The 24,105-nt window shown below is 40.2% G+C and overlaps 1 protein-coding gene across 2 annotated transcripts in view; it reads left to right on the forward strand.

Annotated features, from left to right (window-relative positions):
- Positions 1-20,278, forward strand: part of LOC147025436 (uncharacterized) — a 139,108-nt gene extending 118,830 nt beyond the window's left edge. For both annotated transcript variants that reach the window (XM_085886399.1, XM_085886400.1), the window contains one exon: positions 17,456-20,278. In XM_085886399.1, the coding sequence (XP_085742525.1) occupies positions 17,456-17,475 (20 nt within the window). In that variant the 3' untranslated portion in view covers positions 17,476-20,278. The remainder of the gene's footprint in view (positions 1-17,455) is intronic.
- The last annotated feature ends 3,827 nt before the right edge of the window (positions 20,279-24,105 follow it).

Consider the following 24,105-nt stretch of genomic DNA (forward strand, 5'->3'; position numbering starts at 1 on the left):
CTCATGGGGAATAGATGTGTGAAGTTTCGGCTTAATCTGTCTTGCCTTTCTGGAGAAGAAGATTTTTAAAATTTATTCATTTTCAATCCAAGATGGCTGACGAACCATGTGACCTATGACATCAGAAATTTATATTCTGCTTCCAACTGGGTATTGGAACACGTTTGTAAAGTTTCGTGTTAATCGGTAAAGGTGCGTTTTTCTATCCAAGATGGCCGCCAAACCATGTGACGTGTGATGTCATAATTTTTACCATGCGTGCATACACGATGGTAGATGATAATTACAAATTTTCGATTCGTTTGGTTCAGCGGTTCCAGAGAAAACATTATTTAATATTTTTCTTAAATCCAAGATGGCGGCCAAACCGTCTAACGTATCAATTCGAAATTAACAAACTTATATCGCCTACGTGTCCCGAATATAGTTCTGAAATCTCCCCTTCATCCGACCAGCGCTTCTGGAGAAGAAGATGTTTGGAGGTTTTAGGGTTTTTTCAAGATGGCCGCCGAACCATGTGACCGATCAAGAACAAATTAACAAACTTGAGAAAGGACCTCATGGGGAATATATGTGTGAAGTTTCGTCTTCATCTGTCTTGCCCTTCTGGAGAAGAAGATTTTTAAAATTTATTCATTTTCAATCCAAGATGGCTGCCGAACCTTGTGACCTATGATATCATAAATTTAAATTCTGCTTTCCATCGTCGACCCGAACAAGTGCGTGAAGTTTCGTGTAAATCGGATAAAGTCTATTTTTCTATCCAAGATGGCCGCCAAACCATGTGACTTCTGAGGTAAAAAATTTTTTACCATGTATGCAGACTTGAGCGAGGAAGGCACTTGCAAATTTTCGCTTTGATGGCTTGTGAAATACCAGAGAAAACATTATTTAATATTTTTCTTAAATCCAACATGGCGGCCAAACCATGTGACCTATCACTTTGAAATTAACAAACTTGTATCGCATACATGTCACGAACATAGTTCTGAAATCTCGCCTTCATTGGACCAGCGCTTCTGGAGAAGAAGATGTTTGAAGGTTTTAAGGTTTTTTCAAGATGGCCGCCAAATTATGTGACGTATCAACAACAAATTAACAAACTTGAAAGAGGACCTCAGGGGGAATGTGCCTGTAAAGTTTCGCCTCAATCTGCACAGCCGTTCTGGAGAAGAAGATTTTTTTTAAAAAAACACTAAAAAACAAGATGGCGGCCGAATTACGTCATCAATGACGTCAAAAAAACCATTTTTGACGATGAATTTTGGTGTAGATGATGCTCAGAATTTTTCAGATTTTTCCTATATGGCGTTCTACTTGACGAATTTTCACCGGTATATCACTTCACCTATGACGTCACGAAAAATCACACGTGTTCCCCAGAGGGAGCTTAGTAAAATGTATCAAACGAAAATTTTTTCCATTGCACGGTTTCCGAGATACAGATGTCCAAAGTTTATCGCTTTTTTCAAGATGGCGACCGTACCACGTGACCAATGACGTCATAATTATAACGTGATTTTGCTATCAAAAAAGATACATACTATGGTGAAAATTTCCTGTCGATCGGACTTAGTATTCCAGAGAAAATGATTTTTAAAGCGAAAAAGGGTGCAAAATGCCGGCGGAAAAATAATAATAATAAAAATAATAATAATGCGTAATAATAAACAGAAGAAAAACAATAGGGTACCCTGTACTCACAGGGTACCCTAACTAGAACTGCCACTTTATAACTGCTGGCAGTGATGACCGGGTACCCAGTCCGTCCGCCTTTGATACAACATGGGACTTTCTGCAGATGACAGTCGCAAAGTTTCGCATTGAAAGGATAAGCGGTGCCAGAGAAAACATTATTTAATGGTGATACAAACACAGGCCTGCTTCGAGAGGGCGCGGAACAGACGAGTTACGAACCGGGCAGCACAAAGCGTTCAATTTCGTTATTACTGGCTTCCAGATTCAAATAATTAAATAATTCTGGCTCCCAAACCGTGTGACCGATCAGGTTGAAATTTTAAACTTTTGTTTAGCATGTCACCTGAATTATAAATCTGAAGTTTCGCATATATAGAGGCAGCGGTTCCAGAGTAAACATTAATTAATATTTATCCTTCAATCCAAGATGGCGGCCAAACCATGTGACTTGTGATGTCAGAATTTGCAACACGTTTGCAAACACGATGGTGGATGATAACTGCAAATTTTAGCTTCTCCAGGTTAAGCAGTTCCAGAGAAAACATTATTTAATATTTTTCTTAAAACCAACATGGCTGCCAAACCCTGGGCCCGATCCCGTTGAAATTTCAAATCCTCATTCCGCATGAGCGTTCCACCATAAACTTGATGTTTCACATTTATTGATGCAGTAGTTCACGAGTAAACATTAATTAATATTTTTCCTTCAATCCAATATGGCTGCCAAACGTTGCGTCGTACCTCAAAAGGGGGTGAGAACTTTTTATTCGTCATGGAGAGGCGGTCATAGTGGTCGAGTTTCGCCTGGATCTGTTCAGCCGTTTCAGAGAAAAAGACGTTTGAAGATATTGTTTTTCAATCCAAGATGGCTGACGAACCATGTGACCTATGACATCAGAAATTTATATTCTGCTTCCAACTGGGTATTGGAACACGTTTGTGAAGTTTCGTGTTAATCGGTAAAGGTGCGTTTTTCTATCCAAGATGGCCGCCAAACCATGTGACGTGTGATGTCATAATTTTTACCATGCGTGCATACACGATGGTAGATGATAATTACAAATTTTCGATTCGTTTGGTTCAGCGGTTCCAGAGAAAACATTATTTAATATTTTTCTTAAATCCAAGATGGCGGCCAAACCGTCTAACGTATCAATTCGAAATTAACAAACTTATATCGCCTACGTGTCCTGAATATAGTTCTGAAATCTCCGCTTCATCCGACCAGCGCTTCTGGAGAAGAAGATGTTTGAAGGTGTTAGGGTTTTTTCAAGATGGCCGCCAAACCATGTGACCGATCAAGAAGAAATTAACAAACTTGAGAAAGGATCTCATGGGGAATATATCTGTGAAGTTTCGTCTTCATCTGTCTTGCCCTTCTGGAGAAGAAGATTTTTAAAATTTATTCATTTTCAATCCAAGATGGCTGCCGAACCTTGTGACCTATGATATCATAAATTTAAATTCTGCTTTCCATTGATGATCCGAACAAGTGTGTGAAGTTTCGTGTAAATCGGATAAAGTCTATTTTTCTATCCAAGATGGCCGCCAAACCATGTGACTTCTGAGGTAAAAAAATTTTTACCATGTATGCAGACTTGAGGGAGGAAGGCACTTGCAAATTTTCGCTTCGATGGCTTGTGAAATTCCAGAGAAAACATTATTTAATATTTTTCTTAAATCCAACATGGCGGCCAAACCATGTGACCTATCACTTCGAAATTAACAAACTTGAATCGCATGTATGTCACGAATATAGTTCTGAAATCTCGCCTTCATTGGACCAGCGCTTCTGGAGAAGAAGATGTTTGAAGGTTTTAGGGTTTTTTCAAGATGGCCGCCAAACCATGTGACGTATCAACAACAAATTAACAAACTTGAAAGAGGACCTCAGGGGGAATGTGCCTGTAAAGTTTCGCCTTAATCTGTCCAGCCCTTCTGGAGAAGAAGATTTTTAAAAAAAAAAATTTCAAAACAACATGGCGGCCGAATTACGTCACCGATGACGACAAAATATTTTTTTTCTACGATGAATTTTTGTGTAGATGACGCTCAAGAAATTTCAAATTTTTGCCATGTGGCGTTCTACATGATGAATTTTCACTGGGATACCTCTTCACCGATGACGTCACGAAAAATCACACGTATTCCCGAGAGGGAGCTTGTTAAAATGTATGAAGCGAAATTTTTTTTACCCTAGAAGATTTCAGAGATACAGAGCTCCAAAGTTTTTCTGTTTTTTCAAGATGGCGCCCGTACCACGTGACATATGACGTCATAATTATCAATTATGTATGCTATCAAAAAAGATACATATTTGGTGAAAATTTTGTGTCGATTGGTCTTACCATTTCTGAGAAAATGGCATTTAAAGCGAAAAAAATTGGAAATTTTGCAAATTTACGGCGGAAGAAAAATAATAATAACTAGAACTGCCACTTTATAACTGCTGGCAGTGATGACCGGGTACCCAAACGTGTCCGCCTTTGACACAACTGATACAACATGAGACTTAAATCAGAGTCGCAAAGTTTTGCATTGATAGGATAAGCGGTGCCAGAGAAAACATTATTTAATGGTGATACAAACACAGGCCTGCTTCGAGACGGCGCGGAACAGACGAGTTACGAACCGGGCAGCACAAAACGTTCAATTTCGTTATTACTGGCGACCAGATTCAAATAATTAAATAATTCTGGCTGCCAAACCACACGGCCGATCAGGTTGAAATTTTAAACTTTTGTTTCACATGTAGCCTAAATTATAAATTTGAAGTTTCGCATATATAGAAGTAGTGGTTCCAGAGTAAACATGAATTAATATTTATCCTTCAATCTAAGATGGCGGCCAAACCATGTGACTTGTGACCTCATAATTTTTACCATGTATGCAGATATCAAGGAGGATGACAGACGCAAATTTTCGCTTCGATAGGTTAAGCAGTTCCAGAGAAAACATTATTTAATATTTTTCTTAAAGTCAACATGCCTGCCAAACCATGTGACCTATCAATTAGAAATTAACAAACTTGTATTCCCTAGTCATGTGCAATAGGGGTGTGAAGTTTCCCCTTGATCAGATCAGGTGTTCTGGAGAAGAAGATGTTTGAAGGTTTTAAGGTAAATTCAAGATGGCCGCCAAACCATGTGACCAATCAAGATCAAATTAACAAACTTGAGAAAGGACCTCATGGGGAATATATGTGTGAAGTTTCGGCTTAATCTGTCTTGCCTTTCTGGAGAAGAAGATTTTTAAAATTTATTCATTTTCAATCCAAGATGGCTGACGAACCATGTGACCTATGACATCACAAATTTAGATTCTGCTTCCAACTGGGTATTGGAACACGTTTATGAAGTTTCGTGTTAATCGGTAAAGGTGCGTTTTTCTATCCAAGATGGCCGCCAAACCATATGACGTGTGACATCATAATTTTTACCACGCGTGTATACACGACGGTAGATGATAATTGCAAACTTTCGATTCGTTAGGTTAAGCGGTTCCAGAGAAAACATTATTTAATATTTTTCTTAAATCCAAGATGGCGGCCAAACCATGTGACTTATCAATTCGAAATTAACAAACTTATATCGCCTTCCTGTCCCGAATATAGTTCTGAAATCTCCCCTTCATTGGGCCAACGCTTCTGGAGAAGAAGATGTTTGAAGGTTTTCGGGTTTTTTCAAGATGGCCGCCAAACCATGTGACCGATCAAGAAGAAATTAACAAACTTGAGAAAGGACCTCATGGGGAATATATGTGTGAAGTTTCGTCTTCATCTGTCTTGCCCTTCTGGAGAAGAAGATTTTAAAAATTTATTCATTTTCAATCCAAGATGGCTGACGAACCATGTGACCTATGACATCACAAATTTATATTCTGCTTCCAACTGGGTATTGGAACACGTCTGTGAAGTTTCGTGTTAATCGGTAAAGGTGCGTTTTTCTATCCAAGATGGCCACCAAACCATGTGACGTGTGACATCATAATTTTTACCACGTGTGCACACACGATGGTAGATGATAATGGCAAACTTTCGATTCGTTAGCTTAAGCGGTTCCAGAGAAAACATTATTTAATATTTTTCTTAAATCCAACATGGCGGCCAAACCGTGTGACTTATCAATTCGAAATTAACAAACTTATATCGCCTAGGTGTCCCGAATATACCTCTGAAATCTGCCCTTCATCCGACCAGCGCTTCTGGAGAAGAAGATGTTTGAAGGTTTTAGGGTTTTTTCAAGATGGCCGCCAAACCATGTGACCGATCAAGAACAAATTAACAAACTTGAGAAAGGACCTCATGGGGAATATATATGTGAAGTTTCGTCTTCATCTGTCTTGCCTTTCTGGAGAAGAAGATTTTTAAAATTTATTCATTTTCAATCCAAGATGGCTGCCGAACCTTGTGACCTATGATATCATAAATTTAAATTCTGCTTTCCATCGTCGACCCGAACAAGTGCGTGAAGTTTCGTGTAAATCGGATAAAGTCTATTTTTCTATCCAAGATGGCCGCCAAACCATGTGACTTCTGAGGTAAAAATTTTTTACCATGTATGCAGACTTGAGCGAGGAAGGCACTTGCAAATTTTCGCTTTGATGGCTTATGAAATACCAGAGAAAACATTATTTAATATTTTTCTTAAATCCAACATGGCGGCCAAACCATGTGACTTATCACTTTGAAATTAACAAACTTGCATCGCATACATGTCACGAATATAGTTCTGAAATCTCGCCTTCATTGGACCAGCGCTTCTGGAGAAGAAGATGTTTGAAGGTTTTAAGGTTTTTTCAAGATGGCCGCCAAACCATGTGACGTATCAACAACAAATTAACAAACTTGAAAGAGGACCTCAGGGGGAATGTGCCTGTAAAGTTTCGCCTCAATCTGCGCAGCCGTTCTGGAGAAGAAGATTTTTTAAAAAAAACACTAAAAAACAAGATGGCGGCCGAATTACGTCATCGATGACGTCAAAAAAAACATTTTTGACGATGAATTTTGGTGTAGATGACGCTCAGAATTTTTCAGATTTTTCCTATATGGCGTTCTACTTGACGAATTTTCACCGGTATATCGCTTCACCTATGACGTCACGAAAAATCACACGTGTTCCCCATAGGGAGCTTAGTAAAATGTATCAAACGAAAATTTTTTCCATTGCACGGTTTCCGAGATACAGATGTCCAAAGTTTATCGCTTTTTTCAAGATGGCGACCGTACCATGTGACCAATGACGTCATAATTATAACGTGATTGTGCTATCAAAAAAGATACATACTATGGTGAAAATTTCCTGTCGATCGGACTTAGTGTTCCAGAGAAAATGATTTTTAAAGCGAAAAAGGGTGCAAAATGCCGGCGGAAAAATAATAATAATAATAATAATGCGTAATAATAATAATAATAAACAGAAGGAAAACAATAGGGTACCCTGTACTCACAGGGTACCCTAACTAGAACTGCCACTTTATAACTGCTGGCAGTGATGACCGGGTACCCAGTCCGTCCGCCTTTGATACAACATGGGACTTTCTGCAGATGACAGTCGCAAAGTTTCGCATTGAAAGGATAAGCGGTGCCAGAGAAAACATTATTTAATAGTGATACAAACACAGGCCTGCTTCGAGACGGCGCGGAACAGACGAGTTACGAACCGGGCAGCACAAAGCGTTCAATTTCGTTATTACTGGCTTCCAGATTCAAATAAATAAATAATTCTGGCTCCCAAACCGTGTAACCGATCAGGTTGAAATTTTAAACTTTTGTTTGGCAGATCACCTGAATTATAAATCTGAAGTTTCGCATATACAGAGGCAGCGGTTCCAGAGTAAACAATAATTAATATTTATCCTTCAATCCAAGATGGCGGCCAAACCATGTGACTTGTGATGTCATAATTTGCACCACGTGTGCAAACACGATGGTGGATGATAACTGCAAATTTTCGCTTCTCCAGGTTAAGCAGTTCCAGAGAAAACATTATTTAATATTTTTCTTAAAACCAACATGGCTGCCAAACCCTGGCCCCGATCCCGTTGAAATTTCAAACCCTCATTCCGCATGAGCGTTCCACCATAAACTTGATGTTTCACATTTATTGATGCAGTAGTTCAAGAGTAAACATTAATTAATATTTTTCCTTCAATCCAATATGGCTGCCAAACATTGCGTCGTACCTCAAAAGGGGGTGAGAACTTTTTATTCGTCATGGAGAGGCGGTCATAGTGGTCAAGTTTCGCCTGGATCTGTTCAGCCGTTTCAGAGAAAAAGACGTTTGAAGATATTGTTTTTCAATCCAAGATGGCCGACGAAGCATGTGACCTATGACATCAGAAATTTATATTCTGCTTCCAACTGGGTATTGGAACACGTTTGTGAAGTTTCGTGTTAATCGGTAAAGGTGCGTTTTTCTATCCAAGATGGCCGCCAAACCATGTGACTTGTGATGTCATAATTTTTACCATGCGTGCATACACGATGGTAGATGATAATTACAAATTTTCGATTCGTTTGGTTCAGCGGTTCCAGAGAAAACATTATTTAATATTTTTCTTAAATCCAAGATGGCGGCCAAACCGTCTAACGTATCAATTCGAAATTAACAAACTTATATCGCCTACTTCTCCCGAATATAGTTCTGAAATCTCCCCTTCATCCGACCAGCGCTTCTGGAGAAGAAGATGTTTGAAGGTTTTAGGGTTTTTTCAAGATGGCCGCCGAACCATGTGACCGATCAAGAACAAATTAACAAACTTGAGAAAGGACCTCATGGGGAATATATGTGTGAAGTTTCGTCTTCATTTGTCTTGCCCTTCTGGAGAAGAAGATTTTTAAAATTTATTCATTTTCAATCCAAGATGGCTGCCGAACCTTGTGACCTATGATATCATAAATTTAAATTCTGCTTTCCATCGTCGACCCAAACAAGTGTGTGAAGTTTCGTGTAAATCGGATAAAGTCTATTTTTCTATCCAAGATGGCCGCCAAACCATGTGACTTCTGAGGTAAAAATTTTTTACCATGTATGCAGACTTGAGGGAGGAAGGCACTTGCAAATTTTCGCTTCGATGGCTTGTGAAATTCCAGAGAAAACATTATTTAATATTTTTCTTAAATCCAACATGGCGGCCAAACCATGTGACCTATCACTTCGAAATTAACAAACTTGAATCGCATGTATGTCACGAATATAGTTCTGAAATCTCGCCTTCATTAGACCAGCGCTTCTGGAGAAGAAGATGTTTGAAGGTTTTAGGGTTTTTTCAAGATGGCCGCCAAACCATGTGACGTATCAACAACAAATTAACAAACTTGAAAGAGGACCTCAGGGGGAATGTGCCTGTAAAGTTTCGCCTCAATCTGCACAGCCGTTCTGGAGAAGAAGATTTTTTAAAAAAAACACAAAAAAACAAGATGGCGGCCGAATTACGTCACTGATGACGTCAAAATATTTTTTTTCTACGATGAATTTTTGTGTAGATGATGCTCAAGAAATTTCAAATTTTTGCCATGTGGCGTTCTACTTGACGAATTTTTACTGGGATACCTCTTCACTGATGACGTCACGAAAAATCACACGTATACCCGAGAGGGAGCTTGTTCAAATGTATCAAGCGAAATTTTTTTACACTAGAAGGTTTCCGAGATACAGAGGTCCAAAGTTGATCTGTTTTTTCAAGATGGCGCCCGTATCACGTGACCTATGACGTCATAATTATCAATTATGTATGCTATCAAAAAAGATACATATCTGGTGAAAATTTTGTGTCGATTGGTCTTACCATTTCTGAGAAAATGGCATTTAAAGCGAAAAAAACTGGAAATTTTGCAAATTTACGGCGGAAGAAAAATAATAATAACTAGAACTGCCACTTTATAACTGCTGGCAGTGATGACCGGGTACCCAGAAGTGTCCGCCTTTGACACAACTGATACAACATGAGACTTAAATCAGTCGCAAAGTTTTGCATTGATAGGATAAGCGGTGCCAGAGAAAACATTATTTAATGGTGATACAAACACAGGTCTGCTTCGAGACGGCGCGGAACAGACGAGTTACGAACCAGGCAGCACAAAACGTTCAATTTCGTTATTACTGGCGACCAGATTCAAATAATTAAATAATTCTGGCTGCCAAACCACACGGCCGATCAGGTTGAAATTTTAAACTTTTGTTTCACATGTAGCCTAAATTATAAATATGAAGTTTCGCATATATAGAAGTAGTGGTTCCAGAGTAAACATGAATTAATATTTATCCTTCAATCTAAGATGGCGGCCAAACCATGTGACTTGTGACCTCATAATTTTTACCATGTATGCAGATATCATGGACGATGACAGACGCAAATTTTCGCTTCGATAGGTTAAGCAGTTCCAGAGAAAACATTATTTAATATTTTTCTTAAATTCAACATGGCTGCCAAACCATGTGACCTATCAATTAGAAATTAACAAACTTGTATTCCCTACTCATGTGCAATAGGGGTGTGAAGTTTCCCCTTGATCAGATCAGGTGTTCTGGAGAAGATGTTTGAAGGTTTTAAGGTAAATTCAAGATGGCCGCCAAACCATGTGACCAATCAAGAACAAATTAACAAAGTTGAGAAAGGACCTCATGGGGAATATATGTGTGAAGTTTCGGCTTAATCTGTCTTGCCTTTCTGAAGAAGAAGATTTTAAAAATTTATTCATTTTCAATCCAAGATGGCTGACGAACCATGTGACCTATGACATCACAAATTTAGATTCTGCTTCCTACTGGGTATTGGAACACGTTTATGAAGTTTCGTGTTAATCGGTAAAGGTGCGTTTTTCTATCCAAGATGGCCGCCAAACCATGTGACGTGTGACATCATAATTTTTACCACGCGTGTATACACGACGGTAGATGATAATTGCAAACTTTCGATTCGTTAGGTTAAGCGGTTCCAGAGAAAACATTATTTAATATTTTTCTTAAATCCAAGATGGCGGCCAAACCATGTGACTTATCAATTCGAAATTAACAAACTTATATCGCCTTCCTGTCCCGAATATAGTTCTGAAATCTCCCCTTCATTGGGCCAACGCTTCTGGAGAAGAAGATGTTTGAAGGTTTTCGGGTTTTTTCAAGATGGCCGCCAAACCATGTGACCGATCAAGAACAAATTAACAAACTTGAGAAAGGACCTCATGGGGAATATATGTGTGAAGTTTCGTCTTCATCTGTCTTGCCCTTCTGGAGAAGAAGATTTTTAAAATTTATTCATTTTCAATCCAAGATGGCTGCCGAACCTTGTGACCTATGATATCATAAATTTAAATTCTGCTTTCCCTCGTCGACCCGAACAACTGTGTGAAGTTTCGTGTAAATCGGATAAGGTCTATTTTTCTATCCAAGATGGCCGCCAAACCATGTGACTTCTGAGGTAAAATTTTTTTACCATGTATGCAGACCTGAGGGAGGAAGGCACTTGCAAATTTTCGCTTCGATGGCTTCTGAAATTCCAGAGAAAACATTATTTAATATTTTTCTTAAATCCAACATGGCGGCCAAACCACGTGACCTATCACTTGCGAATTAACAAACTTGTATCGCATGCATTTCACGAATATAGTTCTGAAATCTCGCCTTCATTGGACCAGCGCTTCTGGAGAAGAAGATGTTTGAAGGTTTTAGGGTTTTTTCAAGATGGCCGCCAAACCATGTGACGTATCAACAACAAATTAACAAACTTGAAAGAGGACCTCAGGGAGAATGTGCGTGTTAAGTTTCGCCGCAATCTGCACAGCCGTTCTGGAGAAGAAGATTTTTTAAAAAAAACACTAAAAACAAGATGGCGGCCGAATTACGTCATCGATGACGTCAAAAAAAACATTTTTGACGATGAATTTTGGTGTAGATGACGCTCAGAATTTTTCAGATTTTTCCTATATGGCGTTCTACTTGACGAATTTTCACCGGTATATCGCTTCACCTATGACGTCACGAAAAATCACACGTGTTCCCCATAGGGAGCTTAGTAAAATGTATCAAACGAAAAAATTTTCCATTGCACGGTTTCCGAGATACAGATGTCCAAAGTTTATCGCTTTTTTCAAGATGGCGACCGTACCACGTGACCAATGACGTCATAATTATAACGTGATTGTGCTATCAAAAAAGATACATACTATGGTGAAAATTTTCTGTCGATCGGACTTAGTGTTCCAGAGAAAATGATTTTTAAAGCGAAAAAGGGTGCAAAATGCCGGCGGAAAAATAATAATAATAATAATAATGCGTAATAATAATAATAATAAACAGAAGGAAAACAATAGGGTACCCTGTACTCACAGGGTACCCTAATAACTAGAACTGCCACTTTATAACTGCTGGCAGTGATGACCGGGTACCCAGTCCGTCCGCCTTTGACACAACTGACACAACGTGAGACTTAAATCATAGTCGCAAAGTTTCGCATTTATCGGATAAGCGGTGCCAGAGAAAACATTAGTTAATGGTGATACAAACACAGGCCTGCTTCGAGACGGCGCGGAACAGACGAGTTACGAACCGGGCAGCATAAAGCGTTCAATTTCCTTATTACTGGCGACCAGATTCAAATAATTAAATAATTCTGGCTGCCAAACCACGTGGCCGATCAGGTTGAAATTTTAAACTTTTGTTTCACATGTAGCCTAAATTATAAATATGAAGTTTCGCATATATAGAAGTAGTGGTTCCAGAGTAAACATGAATTAATATTTATCCTTCAATCTAAGATGGCGGCCAAACCATGTGACTTGTGACCTCATAATTTTTACCATGTATGCAGATATCATGGAGGATGACAGACGCAAATTTTCGCTTCGATAGGTTAAGCAGTTCCAGAGAAAACATTATTTAATATTTTTCTTAAATTCAACATGGCTGCCAAACCATGTGACCTATCAATTAGAAATTAACAAACTTGTATTCCCTACTCATGTGCAATAGGGGTGTGAAGTTTCCCCTTGATCAGATTAGGTGTTCTGGAGAAGAAGATGTTTGAAGGTTTTAAGGTAAATTCAAGATGGCCGCCAAACCATGTGACCAATCAAGAACAAATTAACAAACTTGAGAAAGGACCTCATGGGGAATATATGTGTGAAGTTTCGGCTTAATCTGTCTTGCCTTTCTGGAGAAGAAGATTTTTAAAATTTATTCATTTTCAATCCAAGATGGCTGACAAACCATGTGACCTATGACATCAGAAATTTACATTCTGCTTCCAACTGGGTATTGGAACACGTTTGTAAAGTTTCGTGTTAATCGGTAAAGGTGCGTTTTTCTATCCAAGATGGCCGCCAAACCATGTGACGTGTGATGTCATAATTTTTACCATGCGTGCATACACGATGGTAGATGATAATTACAAATTTTCGATTCGTTTGGTTCAGCGGTTCCAGAGAAAACATTATTTAATATTTTTCTTAAATCCAAGATGGCGGCCAAACCGTCTAACGTATCATTTCGAAATTAACAAACTTATATCGCCTACGTGTCCCGAATATAGTTCTGAAATCTCCCCTTCATCCGACCAGCGCTTCTGGAGAAGAAGATGTTTGAAGGTTTTAGGGTTTTTTCAAGATGGCCGCCGAACCATGTGACCGATCAAGAACAAATTAACAAACTTGAGAAAGGACCTCATGGGGAATGTATGTGTGAAGTTTCGTCTTCATCTGTCTTGCCCTTCTGGAGAAGAAGATTTTTAAAATTTATTCATTTTCAATCCAAGATGGCTGCCGAACCTTGTGACCTATGATATCATAAATTTAAATTCTGCTTTCCATCGTCGACCCGAACAAGTGTGTGAAGTTTCGTGTAAATCGGATAAAGTCGATTTTTCTATCCAAGATGGCCGCCAAACCATGTGACTTCTGAGGTAAAAAATTTTTTACCATGTATGCAGACTTGAGGGAGGAAGGCACTTGCAAATTTTCGCTTTGATGGCTTATGAAATACCAGAGAAAACATTATTTAATATTTTTCTTAAATCCAACATGGCGGCCAAACCATGTGACCTATCACTTTGAAATTAACAAACTTGCATCGCATACATGTCACGAATATAGTTCTGAAATCTCGCCTTCATTGGACCAGCGCTTCTGGAGAAGAAGATGTTTGAAGGTTTTAAGGTTTTTTCAAGATGGCCACCAAACCATGTGACGTATGAACAACAAATTAACAAACTTGAAAGAGGACCTCAGGGGGAATGTGCCTGTAAAGTTTCGCCTCAATCTGCACAGCCGTTCTGGAGAAGAAGATTTTTTTAAAAAAACACAAAAAAACAAGATGGCGGCCGAATTACGTCACTGATGACGTCAAAATATTTTTTTTCTACGATGAATTTTTGTGTAGATGATGCTCAAGAAATTTCAAATTTTTGCCATGTGGCGTTCTACTTGACGAATTTTTACTGGGATACCTCTTCACTGATGACGTCACGAAAAATCACACGTATACCCGAGAGGGAGCTTGTTCAAATGTATCAAGCGAAATTTTTTTACACTAGAAGGTTTCCGAGATACAGAGGTCCAAAGTTGATCTGTTTTTTCAAGATGGCGCCCGTATCACGTGACCTATGACGTCATAATTAGCAATTATGTATGCTACCAAAAAAGATACATATCTGGTGAAAATTTTGTGTCGATTGGTCTTACCATTTCTGAGAAAATGGCATTTAAAGCGAAAAAAACTGGAAATTTTGCAAATTTACGGCGGAAGAAAAATAATAATAAAAATAATAATAATAATAATAAACAGAAGAAAAACAATAGGTTATCCAGTCCATTTGACTGGATACCCTAATAATAATAATAAACAGAAGAAAAACAATAGGTTATCCAGTCCATTTGACTGGATACCCTAATAAACAGAAGAAAAACAATAGGTTATCCAGTCCATTTGACTGGATACCCTAACTAGAACTGCCACTTTATAACTGCTGGCAGTGATGACCGGGTACCCAGTCCGTCCGCCTTTGATACAACATGGGACTTTCTGCAGATGACAGTCGCAAAGTTTCGCATTGAAAGGATAAGCGGTGCCAGAGAAAACATTATTTAATGGTGATACAAACACAGGCCTGCTTCGAGAGGGCGCGGAACAGACGAGTTACGAACCGGGCAGCACAAAGCGTTCAATTTCGTTATTACTGGCTTCCAGATTCAAATAATTAAATAATTCTGGCTCCCAAACCGTGTGACCGATCAGGTTGAAATTTTAAACTTTTGTTTAGCATGTCACCTGAATTATAAATCTGAAGTTTCGCATATATAGAGGCAGCGGTTCCAGAGTAAACATTAATTAATATTTATCCTTCAATCCAAGATGGCGGCCAAACCATGTGACTTGTGATGTCAGAATTTGCAACACGTTTGCAAACACGATGGTGGATGATAACTGCAAATTTTAGCTTCTCCAGGTTAAGCAGTTCCAGAGAAAACATTATTTAATATTTTTCTTAAAACCAACATGGCTGCCAAACCCTGGGCCCGATCCCGTTGAAATTTCAAATCCTCATTCCGCATGAGCGTTCCACCATAAACTTGATGTTTCACATTTATTGATGCAGTAGTTCACGAGTAAACATTAATTAATATTTTTCCTTCAATCCAATATGGCTGCCAAACGTTGCGTCGTACCTCAAAAGGGGGTGAGAACTTTTTATTCGTCATGGAGAGGCGGTCATAGTGGTCGAGTTTCGCCTGGATCTGTTCAGCCGTTTCAGAGAAAAAGACGTTTGAAGATATTGTTTTTCAATCCAAGATGGCTGACGAACCATGTGACCTATGACATCAGAAATTTATATTCTGCTTCCAACTGGGTATTGGAACACGTTTGTGAAGTTTCGTGTTAATCGGTAAAGGTGCGTTTTTCTATCCAAGATGGCCGCCAAACCATGTGACGTGTGATGTCATAATTTTTACCATGCGTGCATACACGATGGTAGATGATAATTACAAATTTTCGATTCGTTTGGTTCAGCGGTTCCAGAGAAAACATTATTTAATATTTTTCTTAAATCCAAGATGGCGGCCAAACCGTCTAACGTATCAATTCGAAATTAACAAACTTATATCGCCTACGTGTCCTGAATATAGTTCTGAAATCTCCGCTTCATCCGACCAGCGCTTCTGGAGAAGAAGATGTTTGAAGGTTTTAGGGTTTTTTCAAGATGGCCGCCAAACCATGTGACCGATCAAGAAGAAATTAACAAACTTGAGAAAGGATCTCATGGGGAATATATCTGTGAAGTTTCGTCTTCATCTGTCTTGCCCTTCTGGAGAAGAAGATTTTTAAAATTTATTCATTTTCAATCCAAGATGGCTGCCGAACCTTGTGACCTATGATATCATAAATTTAAATTCTGCTTTCCATTGATGATCCGAACAAGTGTGTGAAGTTTCGTGTAAATCGGATAAAGTCTATTTTTCTATCCAAGATGGCCGCCAAACCATGTGACTTCTGAGGTAAAAAATTTTTACCATGTATGCAGACTTGAGGGAGGAAGGCACTTGCAAATTTTCGCTTCGATGGCTTGTGAAATTCCAGAGAAAACATTATTTAATATTTTTCTTAAATCCAACATGGCGGCCAAACCATGTGACCTATCACTTCGAAATTAACAAACTTGAATCGCATGTATGTCACGAATATAGTTCTGAAATCTCGCCTTCATTGGACCAGCGCTTCTGGAGAAGAAGATGTTTGAAGGTTTTAGGGTTTTTTCAAGATGGCCGCCAAACCATGTGACGTATCAACAACAAATTAACAAACTTGAAAGAGGACCTCAGGGGGAATGTGCCTGTAAAGTTTCGCCTTAATCTGTCCAGCCCTTCTGGAGAAGAAGATTTAAAAAAAAAAAAATTTCAAAACAACATGGCGGCCGAATTACGTCACCGATGACGACAAAATATTTTTTTTCTACGATGAATTTTTGTGTAGATGACGCTCAAGAAATTTCAAATTTTTGCCATGTGGCGTTCTACATGATGAATTTTCACTGGGATACCTCTTCACCGATGACGTCACGAAAAATCACACGTATTCCCGAGAGGGAGCTTGTTAAAATGTATGAAGCGAAATTTTTTTTACCCTAGAAGATTTCAGAGATACAGAGCTCCAAAGTTTTTCTGTTTTTTCAAGATGGCGCCCGTACCACGTGACCTATGACGTCATAATTATCAATTATGTATGCTATCAAAAAAGATACATATTTGGTGAAAATTTTGTGTCGATTGGTCTTACCATTTCTGAGAAAATGGCATTTAAAGCGAAAAAAATTGGAAATTTTGCAAATTTACGGCGGAAGAAAAATAATAATAATAAACAGAAGAAAAACAATAGGTTATCCAGTCCATTTGACTGGATACCCTAATAATAATAATAATAAACAGAAGAAAAACAATAGGGTACCCTGTACTGACAGGGTACCCTAATAATTAATAGGCTGCCGCTCAACGATTTAAATCTTAACCGCACGTTTTACATACATTTTGATACCTCGCCATACGCTGGCTAAAACGTCAAGGTGTGACAGGGCCCTCAGGAAGAGGCCATTAAACCCATTATGCCTGATTTACTGCCAGTATGTAGCCTTTGGTTGATATGCCTTTATGATTATGTTCTTATCTTATCATTAGGAGAAGCCTCAGATTAGGCACTTGAGTGGTATGATGAAATACTTGAATAAAATACCAAATCCACTGTTCATGCTTGATTTAACTGTGACTTTGGTGCAGGAAATGGAGAAAAGGAATGAGCTATTATTGAGGACATGGTTTCACTCATTCGTGAAGAAGAGGTGGAGCAGGGGTCCATGTCGTCAAGGATAAACGAAGGCCCGTTTGCTGCTTTGCAATGGCCGACGCCTTCGTCACTTCCTTCGTGCTGAGCTACCTCCAGCAGGTCTTAACTTTGTGGCCAGTGAGTTTTCACAAGACTCCAAAGAACTGGAGGACATGATACTTCCAGATATAAGGAAGATGACTATCACTTCCAGATCATTCAGAAAGGCAGGCTTTCGTTTTGCAAAGTATTTTATCAGTTGTGCGGTCTGAGGGCTGCACTGTTTAGCATGCGTCCCTCCAGTTCTGCCACCATTGTTCAAGAATCTGGATTTTTTTTTTCTTCCGAGCTGTTCCCACTCTGGTTCTTTCACGGAAGCACAAGGACTGACTTCTGGTGGGCTGTGGACATAAAGTCACAAACGTTTCCCAACGATGCTCCTGTTACAAGGTCACGCTGCCTACTCGACTCTTGTATTCTGCAGTGATTTTAAATTACACTTAAATGTCAGAGCAACAATTACTTAGAGACATTTTAAATGTCTTGGCAAAAGGGTTTTATTTTATTTTAGAAGAGGGTGTGCGTTCAATGGCGCTGGCTGTTGTGTTTTTCGAATGTTGGAGGAAATCTGACATCAAGTGTGATTGCAGTAGTTTCCATTCGGTGTTTGCCCTCGTAGGGCTCTGTGCTAATATTGAGAGATTGCTGAATGCGATACAGGATTTGGAACCTTTAACTTTTGACACATTTTCTGATTTTTTTTTTTTATTAATACTATAGTTTTTTTTGTTTTATTGGCTGGCTTCATACAAAGGGAGTCTTCACCAGAATGGTTGATATACAATCTCCACTTTTACTTAAAGTTGCTGTCATACTGTTAAATTTTTCTTCTTCTTCTTCTTCTTCTTCTTCTTTTCTTCTGTTCATCGTACATTTTCAGTGATTGTATAAAGAAGGTTCACCTTTCCTTCTGCCTATTTAACAAGGCTCCATCCCATTTTGATAGTACTTATGTTTCTAAGATTGCTTGTATCGCCAAACACCTGATGATCGTGGTGCAAATGCAAGCTGTTTGGTTATATTTCTTGATTGATCTGTTGTCACTGGAGTGCTGATCTACACACAAAAACAGCACTTTAAAATGGCATTGTATTGTACATTTATGTATGAAATCTTAATTCCACTGTAAGTGGCTTTCCTTTTAATTTTACGAGCTTTCTTCTTGTTAAATGTCCTTTTTGGAAAAGGTCTGGTACATTGCTCAGGGTTACTCGGGTGCAAGAGAAAAGGCACCGCAAGTTAGAAAGTTTTGTTTCATCGTTTCCTTTTATTTCAGCCCCTTTGTTGTTTGCCAAAGCAGTATTCTTACTGCTTGCCTTTCAGGTTTTGCTGAACCGGTAAGTTGCAAGTAACATGATCAAATAAGGTGCCACCTTTTGTTTTCTTTTCCTTTTTTAAAAAAAATCTCAGTTTAAACTTTGGTGTTGCTTGTCCATTTAATTGCACTTGAGATTTGAATGCGGTTCGTTGAGTGAACGCTCGTCTCTGGAGTACTCACTGCTGAACATCGTCATCAATTGACGGGTCACAAACCAGTCACAGACACAGAACACCAACGGCACTGAATTTGAAAGTGACACTCCATGCACGCAGTGGTGCGGAAAACAGATGAATTCCTTCTTACGTGTCAAAGTAGTGAAGGCACCGGTAATCGGTTGACATCCTGAAACGGCAGCTTGGTTTGTACGGTCCAGGATGATGCGCTGTGCATTTAGATGGTGCAAGTCGACTTTTATAAACCCTCGCCGAACCTCGCACTCATCTAGTGGCTTCACCTGTTCATCTTCGTAACTAAGGCCATGACAAGTTGCCTCGGTGTCGTCTTGAGATTGCATTGGGAAGACTTCCTGTCTTTTAAAGCATCCTTTCCTCAAGGGTTTATACAACTGGCAGAGTCTTTGTGCGTTAAATTTTGAAGGTCGGATAGTCACATTTATGATTTTCACTTGCACCCTTTAAACGGATCGTTCGACCTTTGAATGCATGAAAGTTCAACAATACTTTCCAGCCGGTTATTGCTGTGTTCAAATCAGCCATGCACATTCAGCACATCGTTCTTCAGCAGGAGACGTTTGTAGCATTCAATTGCCATTTGGTGTACAATGCAAAGCATCTCGTTAATTTAATTATTTGTTTGTTTTTAGCAGTAATTCCCTTTCGTTGAATAAACGGCGATCACTTTTGACGTTGTAGGAATTCAACAATTGGTGATCGTACGATGTGCATGGTTGATTTGACAATGAGGGTGTAGTTTTGTGGCAAAGCAGATCCCAGAAATACGACTTTCACCTGCGTCGTGATTGCTTACGAAGGTTAAACCTTCATTTTGCTGTCTGCACTTAAACTCAAGTTCTGATTGTTACAAATTCGCAACTTTGGCATGTATTTGAACACCCGATGAGAGCTTCGATTTTTAGCACTGACCCATGGAAAAATGACCCACAGCGCTGAATTGAGACTATAATCGGGTCTCATTCTGATATTGTCCAGGAATATTTTTCTTGAAAGCCCCAGGTGGATTTGATAATTATTTATTATGATATGATGTTTGTACAAATCATCTCACCACTGCACAGCTGGAGTTTTAATTACTCTTCATGTCTTTTGCTAGCTGCTTTGAACCAAAACGAAGCCAAAACACCTTTCGTAGTGTGGGGTTTCCGTTGTTTGTGCTGACGTGAAATGCATTTGATTTCTTTAAAGAACCCATTGTTTTTTGTGCCTGTGTCTTGGTCTGTTTTATTTCTTATTTTAAACATAAAGCACACATTAAGCTTTAGAATATGTACTTGCAACGAGCATCAGCAAATGCTTTTAAAATATGGTAATTACCCTACGCATGTGAATCGAAAAGCAGGCTTAAGCAATTGGCTCGCTTTGTATCTCTGACTACAAACATCAGTTCGTGATCGAGGAACAACTCGATTGGAATTGAACATTATATTTTGAGCATGAATCGAGCCTGGTGTTGGCTGAGTGGTGAGGGTGGTGGCTTGGGATCCTCGGGGTCCTGAGTTCGAGCCCCGCTGACCACTGACAACATCAGGTGGTTGACTCGGCCTTTTATCCTTCTGAGATCGGCGAAATGAGCACCAGTAGACTGGTAATTATCCCTGCGTGTCGAACGCGACTAAAGGGTTTGTGTCAGGAAGGGCATCTGGCCATAAAAACATTGCCACAAGAAAGGGTACCATGATTGGAGCCCACAAAAAGCTGACCCCTGCTCAGGGAAAAAGGCTTTAAAATGGTGTGATGATGATTTTTGAGCACGAATCGGAAAAAATAAAAACCTGTACAGAGACATGACAGAAGTAAATAGACACCATGATTTTAAAAGAATTTATTTATTGAACATTTTAAGTATATTTGATCCATTTTAATACATACACGAGTATTTTGTGGACTTGTCATTTGCAGATTTCAATGCTTTTACTCTTTCAGGCACAGAACTAACGAGTTCTGAAATTTTCTCTTTTGGGATTTCTGCCCAGGCGTCACAAAAAAGGTTTGGCAATTCTGCCCGTGATGTTGGTTTCCTGGACTTTTTCCACACAGCTCGATCCAATATGGCCCAGAGGTGTTCAATAGGATTCATGTCAGGAGACCGACTTGGCCATGGAAGTCGCTTGATCCCATTTCTGTCCTGCCATTCTTTGGTCCTTTTTGCAGTGTGGCATGGAACTCCATCTTTCATTAACAGTGTGTTGTTTTTGACCCTCTGACCAGTGGAGAAGACAGGGAGACATCCATCCTCAAGGATAGAAATGTGTATCGTAGTGTTGATGTTGCCAACACACTCCACAAGCTCTGACCGACCAGCGCTCCAGATTGCTCCCCACCCCATCACTGAAAAAACACCGTGTTTGCCAGTTGGCTGCAGTCAGTTCAAAGAGAACTCTTGACTGGGAAGTTTCCAGACCCACATGCATCCACTGTCAGAAAATTGAGCAAATTTGGACTCATCTGAAGAAAATGACAGTTTGCCAAAACTCCAAGGGTCTGTTGGCCATCTCGTCAACCCACTTCTTTCTCCTTTGAATGTTGGCTGGTCAAAGAAGAGGTTTTCTCCTCGTTGCTCTCCTATAGTAGCCCAGTTGATGAAGGTACCGCATGGCAGTTCTTGAGCGAACTTGGACCTCCTCTGCAACATCTGATGCCTTCCAACAGAGAGTATTCTCAATGGACCGCTGAACAGCTCGAAGACACCTTTCTGAGGGCCCAGATCGGCCAGAACGGGAAGCTGTGGATTCCTTGCCTTCGCTGGTGAATTGCACAATCATCCGATTGACCATAGAAAGCAGAAGGTCAAGGTTCTGAGCTACCTGACACTGGCTGACTCCACCTTCTGATTGGCCAACAATTCGTCCTCTTTGAAAATCGCAAAGGTTGTGTGCTCCCTGGGTTCGAGGCATAGTTAATTGTCATACAAGACCCAGGAACTCGTTTCTGTAAATAAATAGTCGAATATTCGTACAAATCACTGAGTAAAATTGCATTATACAGATTCAATGACGAAATTTAAGGTGTCTATTTACTTCTGTCATGTCTCTGTAGTTTAGCAGTACTTTGGCTTTGAATTCATCCTGATCACACATGTGCAGAGAGGACTGAGATCTTTTGTTTTTTCAGTCTTTCTGCCTGCCTGGAAAATCATTCCAAACAGGAAACTTAGTTTTTACGGATGTCATAAAGGACACAAACAACATGCAAAAAGAATAACTAATGTGTAACATGTTAAATAAGGTGGTGTAAAGGACACTCTCTCTCTGCATCATCAGTGGTAGAGAGAGAGACACATACAGTCAACTATTATTATCTTTCTGATGACTAATTCCACAGCAGAGGTACCCACTCTAAAGGCGATCTTCCAAACGTGCAACATGTTCTTCTGACATTCCTTTGTTTGGGCAGTGTATAGGCAACAGACCACTACCTCGATGACTCCCAAAAATAAAAAATACCCCAGCTTGTGTGCATGAAACAAAAACATGCGTACCACTTATGTACACACTGCATACATCATACATTGTGGTTATATTGTTGTGGGCGGGTATCGGCAATGAGCATGACTGCTAGTTGGAGCAGCAGAGTCGACTCCACCGAACACCGGGAATTCAGATCATTTCCCTCGGATAACTCCGAAGGTACGGGTTCCTTACAGGACCGTGAATCGTCAATAATTCAACTACGTGGTACAGGGTTATTTGCCAAACTTCAAAATACCTAGAGGCCCACGTGGCGAGCTACCGAGGAATTCACACCCTCGATGGAGCTCGAACGGGACGAGCCGTTTCCGTGCTCGACCCGAGCGGATGGTTACTGAGGTCCCGTCGGTCCAAATGCACAACTGCAGCAGCAACGGCCTTTTTAATCACCCAACACGCACCATGCTAAACCAATGAAGGAAAGGACAAGCTGAAACATTCAACAATAGGGGTATTTATTACAATAGGTGGGGAAGGAACACATAAAGGGCAGAGTTAAACCGACTATAAAGGATGCAAATAATGTACAGCAAAAGCACTTTACCAGTTGCTATTTAAAGACTGGCCCACAGGATACACACACACACACACACACACACACACACACACACACACACACACACACACACACACACACACACACAAAATAAATGGACCTCAATGGTCCTTATTCGGCTCTCCAGCTGTGGAGGATAGTTCGGCTGGGAGTCAGGACGGCTGGCTACCTGGCCGCGAGTGTGCGGCTGGACGTCCAGCCCCTCCCAGAGCTCCGGTCACCAGAAGACGGACCAGGGCAGCCAGGCGAGCGACGAGATGAGGCCAGACCAGCGTCGATAGATGCGATCCGAGAACCAGACCAGCGCCAGCAAGATGGGACCAGACCAGCGTCGAGCAGACCAGAGAACTAGACGACGCCAGCGAGATGGGGCTAGACCAGCGTCGAGCTGCGATCAGAGAACCAGACCATGCGCTCGAGCTGACGGGGCGCAATTATTTGTTCTCCTTTCTTCCGTCCTCGGGCACGGTCCGCTCATGCGTGGCCTGCTCTCATTGGGCGGACCGCGTGTCATGGCTCCGCCTTCTTGCAAAGGACCGCCCCGGCTCTGATCCGCTCGTCGCCCATTGGCCGCAAAATGACGCATTCTCTCATTTGGCGCAAGGCCAGAACGAAACGCTTCATGAGTGCGCGAACAGCGCAGACAATTCCTCGAGCAGGCATTGTTGTTGGAAGTTGTTGTTGTAGTAAAAAATCCTAACCAATCAAATAACTCCGTAGCGCATGAACATCCAATTCCCACTAGACTAGGGACGGGACCCTAACTGGAAACACATACCTATCGAAATAACTAAGCTTCGGGAACGGCTGTCTGTCTGTGTGCACAAGGCTTCCAAATTCGTAACAATATAGCTTTGATAATTCCAATTGAACACCCCTCAAAGGAAGAAAATGCCAAGATGGGTGAAATTTTTTTTTTCAAAACTTGATGGAATCAGACAGAATGTGTGCATGCACAACTTCAGGGTGCCCTCATGAATCCCTGAAAGTTTCAGCTTCCGAG

The sequence above is a fragment of the Eptatretus burgeri genome, chromosome 6, assembly GCF_056783735.1.
Source record: "Eptatretus burgeri isolate ZD-2024b chromosome 6, Ebu_testis_v1, whole genome shotgun sequence".
Lineage (NCBI taxonomy): Eukaryota > Metazoa > Chordata > Myxini > Myxiniformes > Myxinidae > Eptatretus > Eptatretus burgeri.